Source organism: Oryx dammah, unplaced genomic scaffold (genome assembly GCF_014754425.2).
Source record: "Oryx dammah isolate SB20612 unplaced genomic scaffold, SCBI_Odam_1.1 HiC_scaffold_18, whole genome shotgun sequence".
Lineage (NCBI taxonomy): Eukaryota > Metazoa > Chordata > Mammalia > Artiodactyla > Bovidae > Oryx > Oryx dammah.
In genome coordinates, this window is record NW_024070202.1 from 66,899,275 (window position 1) to 66,908,924 (window position 9,650).

Below are 9,650 nucleotides of genomic sequence, written 5' to 3' on the forward strand. Positions count from 1 at the left end.
CCACTAGAAAAACAAAAGAATAATCTAGGGTACTTGTAACTCAAGGGATATCCTTTCAGAAAACCACAGGGAGGTCCCAGATGGGCCCGTATTCCTTACTCAACCAGCAGGTCAATCAGCAGTTCCTTTCAGGGGTAGGTAGGAATCTTCATCTTCTTCAACATGAATCTTTCTAGTTTAAGGGCCAGAAATTTTTGTCTTGTGGGTAAGCAGTCTTATTATACATGTCAGCAATAAAGACACTCCATTTTTTTTTTAATTGCATGAGGTTATGTCAGCAACTCTGATATGATAGTTACAAATCCATCACTTTGTCATCTGCAGCACAATTTGGTTTGGAAGAATGGCTGAATTCCTTGTTTTGAATACCTGGAAGTATCACTGATAAACTTTGTCTTTGTTATTTATCATGGTTTATAGCAACTACTGGGCTTTCCAGTTGCCTCTAGTGGTAAAGAACTTGCCTGCCAATGCAGGAGACATAAGAGACATGGGTTCCATCCCTGGGTCTGGAAGATCCCCTGGAGGATGGCATGGCAACCCACTCCAGTATTCTTGTCTAGGGAATCCATGGACAGATGAGCTTGGCTGGCTATAGTCCACAGGGTCACAGAGAGTCAGACATGACTGAAGCGATTTAGCATGCACGAATGCTACTACCACATCTGTACAAGGGTCATCTGTCCTCTGCTAGGGCAAGACCTGTGAAGTTTTCTTAGAACCCTGTCTCCTAAATGATAATCTTTTCTCACCATGAATGTTTTTCATCCTATGTGCAGGGCCATCCTTCAACAAACTGGTTGTTGACCTGCCATGCCTGCAGGAGGCTGGGGGAGGGCCCTGAGCCTCCCAGCAATCCCTCTTCCACATCTCTGAGCCTGATAGGAATGTACTTGCCGTGGCTCCAAGGCAAGGTGAATGGGGCTAGAGAAATAGAAAACAAGTGAGAAGAACAAAGCTGTGATGGGACAGCCAGCTTATCAATGACAAAGTTTGCTCTGGGCTGCACACTTGTTTCTACTCTAAGACACTTATTATACAGATACCCAAGGGTATAAAATATCTCTAGTCTCATTCTCTACTTACCGTGGAGATAATAACTCATGCTTATCCCAAGAATCTCTTCCATTTCTGTGTAACTATCATAAAATGCTCCACAGATAAAATAAGAGTTTTTAAAGATTACTTACCCTTATATTATCAAACCAGCTTTTTGTGTTTGGTCTGGTGACTCTTCTCAGCTAAGGAAAAATAATATTCTCTCTTTTCCTCATAAAAGGTGCCTTGTGATCACTGGATATTAACTGCCCCACTTTCCCCTCTTATTCCTTTCTGGTTCACCTTAAAAATAATTATTTATTTATTGTGTACCTGTGCTGGGTCTTAGTTGTGGCTTGTGGAATCTTTTAGTCATGGCATTCGAACTCTCAGCTGTGGCCTGTGGGATCTTATTCCCTGACCCAGGATCAAACCCGGGCACCCTATGTCGGGAGGAGGGAGTCTTAGCCACTGGACCACCAAAAAATCCCTCCAGTTAGCCTTTTACTTGAAATCTTTTCTGCCCATTTTTATTATTTATTTATTTTAAACCACTCAAATTTTCTTCGGTGTATCTCAGGAGAACTATTTCTGACAAAGCTTCAGCCTTCAAACTTACTGTTCATTAAGTTTTTAGTTCCCTTCTAAGGACTCAGCAATATCAGCATTCTGGGTTTGCATTACATTTCAAAGCAGAAAAAATTATTTCTAAGTGTTAAATAAACCAGAATGTCCTGAGTGTATACAAAACAGAGTCTCTGCTTTTGAAATGCAAGTCACAATGGGATGACAACAGAAGCACGGACATAAAGGACATTCAGTGACCTGTAATATGAGTTACAGCTTGGCCACTGACTGCAAGGGCAGTCACTGGGGCCAAAACTACCTTGTGTATATATTAATAATTATCGTGGTTAAGAAAATATTTAGCAAACACACTGCTAGATTATTGTCCCTTTTTTCTACATAATTTGAAAGCACGGCATGAGAATTTCTTTAATTTTTTCCAAACTTGTGAGTGAAATTTCATTTGTAAAGGGCTTTAAGAGAACAAAAGTCTCTAACCTAATTAACTCCAAACTTAAACATTTTCCCTTTATTTAATATAAAATATCTTAAAGTTTATACATTTTCAAAATCTGTATATGTGTTATGGGAATGTAATTCATCATCTGTAGAGCACATGAATCCCAGCAGACACTTTGTCAAATTATCTCATCTTACTTATGATCTTTGTATCTCACCAATTTTGCTTGGTTTCTGATTTCTCTGTGTTGGGATTAAATCAGTGAATTCCTCCCACTGCATAATTAGAACTGCTTTAAAACTATGTAATTACAAACCTCAACTGCCGATTGTACATTGCACTCATTGTTGTAACTGCCATTAGCATGGTTTTAAATTCTTTCAGAACTGTGGGGAAAGACGTTCCGTTAATACGTTCCACTGCTATATGTCTGATATTGATTATCTGCGGCAATTATAGACTTGGGTGGGATCCAAAACTAGACACAGAACCTGGGAAAATGCCAATGTTTTGTGAATTAAAGGAATTTTTAAGAAAAAAAAAAGTTCTTTAAAACATTAAAACTGTGGATGAAAGAGTTAGTATAAGATTTTAAAAGTATACAATGGCCAGCTTAACTTTTAAATGTGTACAGATCTAATCTATTTGTCTTCTCAGGAGGGGAAAAGCATTTTGGCTAGTTATCCACTCTAATTTTGATTACTTACAGAAATTAAAATATTTTGTGAAGGTGTTTCAAAGCCTGATTTGACAGCTTCTGCTCTGTGCACTCCCAATGCTGGTCAGCCCCCAATCTCCTCCCTTACAGTGAACTTCTATGAGTCCAAGATCCTGACTCCTTCATCTTCATTAAAGTCTAGAGGCTGTAGGAGTGTGTATGGGTGTGTTAGTCGCTCAGTCGTGTCCGACTCTTTGCAATGCCATGGGGTATAGCCCGCCAGGCTCCTCCATCCATGGGATTTTCCAGGCAAGAATACTGGAGTGGGTAGCCATTTCTTCCCCCAGGGGACTCTTCCTGACCAAGGGATCGAACCCAAGTCTCCTGCATTGCGGGCACTTTTTACCATCTGAACCACTAGGTAGGCCCACTTAAAATTGTTGTAATGTTCTCCTCATTCAGAAAGCTCACCCTGATGAGACTTTGTTCACGTACCAAATATAAAACCAAAAAAACTACAAGATTGAAAAAAAAGAAAACCACCTCATAAACTCTCTTGTAAGAAGGTAAGGATTTCATAATCCCCATGAAAACAGTTTCTTTTGGAGTAAGTTTTTAGTTATGTGCTCATGTATCAAATGGTACACTATGACTTTGCTGATATCCAAGCTTGATTCACTAATTTAAATCCATTTAAGCCATTTTCATCAAGTTTCTTTGTTAAATCTCTTTAGACAATCAACATGCTTTGTTATTTTATAAGTTACAAATTTGAGAGAACAAAAAACTACATATAATAAATTCAGAAGATCCAATCAAGCTCTTGTCTCTCATTATCCACATTATGTGTATATTTATATATACACTTTGATCATTATAATTTTCCTGCTATGCATTTCTTGGGGGTGTGTGCATGCTCAGTTGTGTCTGACTCTTTACAACCCCATGGACTATAACCCCCCACGCTTCTATGTCCATGGGATCTTCTGGCAAGAAAACGAGTCGGTTGCATTCTCTCCTCCACGGGATCTTCCCAACCCAGGGCTCAAATCCTGCCTCCAGTGCCTCCTGCATTGGTAGGCAGATTCTTTACCACTGAGTCAGCTGGGAAGCCCCATGCATTTCTAGATGTTTATAAATGAGCTGAATTGTGGTGGGAAAAGGTCCCTGGGGATCTTAACTACAATCATGCTCTTATAATTTGCTGAAAGCTAGTGGTATTCATTTACTCTTTTACTTAAAGTTTGTAACAAAAGCAAACAGGTAGATTTTTGTTAAAAATCTTCAAGTTGGTAGATCTTTAAGGCTTTGCAACTAGACAAATTCATACTTTAGAATAAAGAAATTAGCTTTTAAAGCAAAGTGAGTGGGGAAAAAAGCTGGCTCTGCACAAACTTAGAGTTCAGTCCACCTGTTTGAACAAGTATTTTTAGATAATTGCGAGTCAGGTTAATAACATACTTAAAAGAGCTGTTATTAGCATGGTGACTTATTCTACCTTATGAAGATACACTGAAGTAAAAAAGAAAATTTAGGAATAATGAGTTGACACCTCTCCCTTTTCCTCCAATCTGGTTGATAAATAGGAATCTTCAGCTAACTGATTCCAATTTGGGTGTTGGTAGTTTCTAGACATGTTCTCCTCTCTGCAGTTTTTTGAGAGGAGCTGTCAGGTTATGTGGCAAATGATTAAGTCTGTCACTTTGGGTTTTGCATGCCTGCTTTTAAGTATGATGGGTTTCAGTCTTGCAATGGAAAAAAAATACAAAAGTCACCTTAAGTCTTACAGTGCAACAGTTTTAATAGTCCTCGCTAAAATAGGCAGTACAGTTTAGCAGGTCAACATTAAAAGCAATCTTGCCTTATTTAAAACGCTTCTACTTAAGAATGATTCCTGCTCTCTGCCATCCCTTCACTTAAGGTATAAGCCTGAAGAAATACTCTCAAAGTGCATTTCTTTTATTTCTCATTAAAGATAGCACTGGGATTTGCTTTCCGAAAGCAAGTCCAGAATCAGAGCATGCCAACCTTGTTGGAAGGCTGCACAGTTTCAGTTGAGTTAAGGTCTCTTAGAGAAGTACCCTTCTCATTCCCATGGGTGGTGCAAAAGCCACGAAGTTTTTTGGAAAAAAAAAATTTATACCAGGTTCCTCTGTGGTATCTTCTCTTACCACGAATAAATATTTAATGCATCCTTGAGCCGTGAACTATCGGAATACTCAATTGTCACTTCAGTTTCCAGGACAATAAAATCTGGAGGCCTGGTGCGAATATTCTGAATTAGGTGGGATGAGACTAGAGGGTCAGAATTCTCGGGGTTAGAACTAGGGGCTTAGGAGGTGAGATGGGAAGAGTCCTGGAGCTCTCGGGCTATTGCTTGTCGTCGTGGGGGTCACCAGGGAAGATCGCTTCCTCCGAGGACCTGACTCCCTCGGGGAGCAGAGTGGCACGCACTTTTCTCTTCTCCTTAAAGCGGCCTGAGCGCGAGATCTTCAAATTTCGGCGGCTGTTGCCCGATTTCTCCCCGCCCAACTTGTCTAGCTTGTGGGGCTCGCCGGCGCCCCCGAGGAGACTGGGGTGCTGATTCTCCCGGGAACTGCTCGTCCAGTCCTGGACGGGCGGCGCGGGTTCCCCGGGAGCAGGCTGGGCTGGCGGCTGCGCACCCCCGGCGGCCTCCTTGTTTTTCTTCCTGCTGTTCGTTAGCGAATTCCACCAGGAGCCCGAGCTGCCGGCGCCGCCGCCGTCGGCCATGGCAGGCCGGCCGAGGGGCGCTGGGCGCGGGGCGCGGGGAAGGGCTTCGGCGGCAGCAGCCGCTCTCGGGTCCACCCGACCCTGCGCCGGTGTCTCGCGAGCGGGCTGCGGGCTGGGAGCAGAGGCCAGCGGCTTGTGCTGGGGAAGAAAACAAAACTTGGTTACTGGGTTTGTCGAAGTCACGTGCGCCCCAATCCCACTTCCTCTCCAGTGCTCCAGCGGGCACAGGATCGGCGGGAGTCCGATGGTCCGCAGCTGCGGGCTTTCAGAGAGCCTCGCCGCGCCCCCCAGAGCGCAGGCGGACGAACCGCCTCCCGGGCGCCGCCTTCTGGTCTGGAGACGGAGTCTTGGCGCTCCCCGGCTTCCAGGATAGGGCAGTGGTCCGCCCAGGCTCGAGGGCCACCCGGGGGTGGGTGCCGGGGCTTCTGGATTAACCAGGCCCCAGAGGGAAAAAGGCCCGTCCTGTCAGTCTGCCCCATTGTAAACGACGCCCAAAGGTGACCCACCGGTCCAGAACAACACGTGGGAGGAGGGCGTCCAGACGCAAGCGCGTCCCCGCTGTACGTGGGCGCGACCAGTAGACCGCAGACAGTTCCGAAATTTCCCTCAAAGGGTTTTGCTCCCTAGACATTTGTCTCCCGGGATACTTTTTCGATGTCATTTTTCGGGGGCGGGGGCTGGGGATTTACAGACTAGCAAGAGTGAGAGACAAGCTCGTGGGGTTTTGTTTTCTTTTATATTCTGCTTTTGACAAAACGTCTGCCTTGTGACTTTCAGAGAAGCATGTCTAGACTTCCCTTGAAAACCGCCGTCCTACTTCCTTTCATTCTCCAAAGGCCATTCTTGCGTCGCTTTGAAGCCACCCCCGGTCGGCAGTTGAGATGAGCCCAAGTACCTCTTTCCTTAGTTCTGTATTAAAATATGCACCGAGTCTGTGTGTACTAGGCAACTCAACTCGGGATTTTTAGTTCAAATTAAAGGCTTCTGTTCTTTTCCTTGCGCAATTCCCTCCTCCAAAGGAGAGGGCGCACAACGGAACTCCAATCTGCCCTCCTCCCAGCTTTTAAAACAGCACCCAGCGGAACGAAAAGGCAAAAAGTGTTACTAGCACTTAAGGTGCGAATATCAGAAGCGAGACTTCTCTGCCCACTTTCTGTGCTGGGTCTACACCGCGCTAACTCCACGAATCAGTAGGATTCGCTGGCGCCGCGGCTCATTTCCAGGTTTCCACTGGGCTCCTTCCCATCCCACGCGCGCAACGCTCCTGGGATTCGCCGGCGCTGGAGAGCGAAACTTCCGCGGTGTTTGTGGTTAGAAATTCTCTTCCCCGCCCCCCCGCCCCCCAAAAAGAAACTCTCTTCCCCAAACCGCTGGGAGAGAGAGAACCCGAACGCCTACGCCAGAGGCCGCCGCGGCCTCGGCTGAGCTGGGAGACCTTGGCACCCGCTTCTCCCCAAGACTCCCCGAGGGCACACTCGGGCTGCGACTTGAAAACAATAGAAGAAAAAAATGGCCAAAAGTCCTTTCCCTGCTGAAGGCACCCATACCCTCTGGCACAGTTTGCAATGGTTTGCAAACATCCATTCTCCCTCCACTTTATAGATCGGAAAAGCATCCCCAAGTTGTTCACTAATGGTGGTGATGGTGACAGTGGTGGCTGTTCTGATGCTGCTTTCTGTCTTCTATCCTACGCTGTCTTCTCCACAGTCAACTTTGTATGCACAGAAGGGCTATGCACGTATTTCTCAAGGAAAAGATTGCAAATTACGCAGAGCGCCTGCTTCTAACAACTTCTCCTCGGGAGCTGGGGGAGCTCCCCAGGGTGACACCCCGGAATAAGCTCTGTCTTGGAGGGCGGAGAATCACCCCATCGCTCACCTGCTTAGGCTTCCCTGGACCCCGTGGCTCCCGGCCTCTCTCTTCCCGGGCAAAGTCGGGAGCGCGTGCGCTTGGGTTAATCTGAAAGTCCGGGAGCGGCGTTCCTCTGTGCGGTCTTGGAGAGATCGGGCTTCTTTCTGAAAGGTGTGCCAGCCGAAATCGCTGCAGGCCAGCTAAGCCGATTGCTGCGGCTGGTCTCCCCTGGCGCCTCCGATTTCCTGGCGGAGCGGCGACAGTAGCCCGGAGTCCAAGTGTGGCTGGATACGCCTGGAGGGCCCCGCAGTGAGTGGGTGCCAGGCTCACTGCCCCAGGTGAATGGCCAGGCAACCTCTCCCGCCTAGTAGTCTTTCATTTTCGGACACGTCCCTTTTCCCTGGTAGCACCGTCCGGGAGCGGCCGGAAGATGGAACCTCAACTGCTCACTATGATGCATTGAACCATCCTACCGCGTCGGTCCAGCGGGGGAGAAGACATCTGCCCACCTGCTGGTTATTCGCCAAGTGATTCTGGAAACCAGAACTCCGGGGCAGCGGGAAGAAAGGGAAAAAAAAAAAAAAAAAAAGAACCCAGGAGGCGGCCACTACAGCCACAGGTGCAGGTAGAAAGTTCGCGTTCCGCCCTCCAGGGACGAGATTGGACCAGGTCGCATACGTGGCGCAGCCTTGGGATGTTTGATTGGAGAAAGGCTCCGTGTGCGCCGCTCCGGAGCCGGACTCCTGGAAGAAGAAACGGAGGCAGAGAGATCAAGGCTGCAGGTGGGCGCCGGTGGACAAAAGTCGTCGCAGTTCTCCCTCTGCCCCTACCCCAATTTCTGTTTTCCTTTACTCTCCGGTTCACCGGCTGTGGGCACTCAGCTCCTGGAATCTCAAGTTTTGTAACTCTCAGGAGCCGTTCCATAACCAGGCAAAATATTGCAGAGCTGCAGGGGCCCTGGGTTGAAAGGCTGTAACATTAACAAGTTCGTTATGTGCTAGCCAGGCGCTGTTCCAAGCACTTTCTGTGGATTAACTCATTTACTCCTCCTACCAGCAACCCTAGGAGGTAAGAACCATGATTATCCTCAGTTGACAGGCGAGGAGAACTTAGCTGTGAAAGGTAAACGGTTGCCCAAGGTTACATGGCTAGTACCTGGTAGAGCTGTATTTGTACCCCGGAGATCTGACTCCGGCTCCTGGGGGTTTTATCGGCACCTTATACCACAGCTTGCCCCTTAGTGTGGGGCTCAGCACGACTCAGTGAGCATGGGAATTACCTTTTCTCGGGTCTGGAAGTCCGTGGAGCGCCACTGCACTTGGGGAGTACAAATCCTGCCCAGAACTGGAAGTGAAGTAAGTGAACCTGCCCATTGCCGGTCAAGTTTCAGGAGGCTTTTGTTCCCAGGAACAAATGGGTGATTTTTGTTACCTGGACAGAAAGGCTTTGACATAGGGAATTTTCACTAATAAAGGCAGAGGTGCAACTGGCTTCATCTTCCAGGATGCATTTCTTTTTCAAAGAGCTGCTTTGCTGCTCCCTGAGCTCAGTGTGTAACTTCTCTGAAGGACTGGAGCAACTGACAATCCAGCATGTTGGTTCTGAGGACTTCCCAAAGGGGTGAAAGTAGTGGAAGACACGATACCTAGGTATTCCATAACTTAAATTTTGGAATTAATAGAAATTCTTATAGATGGTTTCAATTTTTGAAATATGGTAAAAATACAAATACTTTATTTTTTAACTTCTTAGTTTAGCATTCTTGGATTTTTAAAATGATAACCACAGCAGCATGTATTTGAAAGTGATGCATTTTCATATATTTATTGGAATTAATTTTAGAGAGAAAACTTACAATCACAGCACCAGAATGGAACAAAGATAAGCCACCAACTGTGAGAGGAGGACAGGACAAGTTGTCATAGTCCCATTCTGTTACAGAGAAGACACTGGACCAAGGAGGAAGGCCCAGTCTGAGGAACCCTCCTGGCTTGAAAGTAGTAGAGCTGGGTTGCTACATTGTTTGTTGATCAAATGGGTGAAGGAAAAAAAAAAAAAAAACCTTAGGAAAAGAAAATGAGTCCTGCCAAATGGCTCCTCATCTAGCAGGACTGAACAGACTGTTACTGTTAAGTCACTTCAGTCGTGTCTGACTCTGTGCAACCTCATGGACGGCAGCCCACCAGGCTCCCCCGTCCCTGGGATTCTCCAGGCAAGAACACTGGGTTGCCATTTCCTTCTCCAGTGCAGAGGGCCAGCATTTTCTTAATAGATCAACATCCAACTGCTGAAATTTAAGAAGTTCAGTCTCTTACATCACTCCCA

At 46.4% G+C, this 9,650-nt stretch overlaps 1 protein-coding gene across 2 annotated transcripts; it reads right to left on the reverse strand.

Moving 5' to 3' along the window:
* Nucleotides 1-4,506: 4,506 nt before the first annotated feature.
* On the reverse strand, nt 4,507-9,092 carry PRR15 (proline rich 15). 2 transcript variants are annotated; one of them, XM_040259710.1, is made up of 2 exons: nt 7,353-9,092; nt 4,507-5,612 (listed from the first exon to the last, which is right to left on the reverse strand). In XM_040259710.1, exon 2 carries the CDS (start codon nt 5,472-5,474, stop codon nt 5,094-5,096), a length of 381 nt encoding a protein of 126 aa, XP_040115644.1. In that variant the 5' UTR covers nt 5,475-5,612; nt 7,353-9,092; the 3' UTR covers nt 4,507-5,093. The 2 variants fall into 2 exon arrangements, with proteins under 2 accessions (XP_040115644.1, XP_040115645.1); XM_040259711.1 differs by lacking the exon at nt 7,353-9,092 and having other exon boundaries at nt 4,507-5,719.
* Between the last annotated feature and the right edge of the window lie 558 nt (nt 9,093-9,650).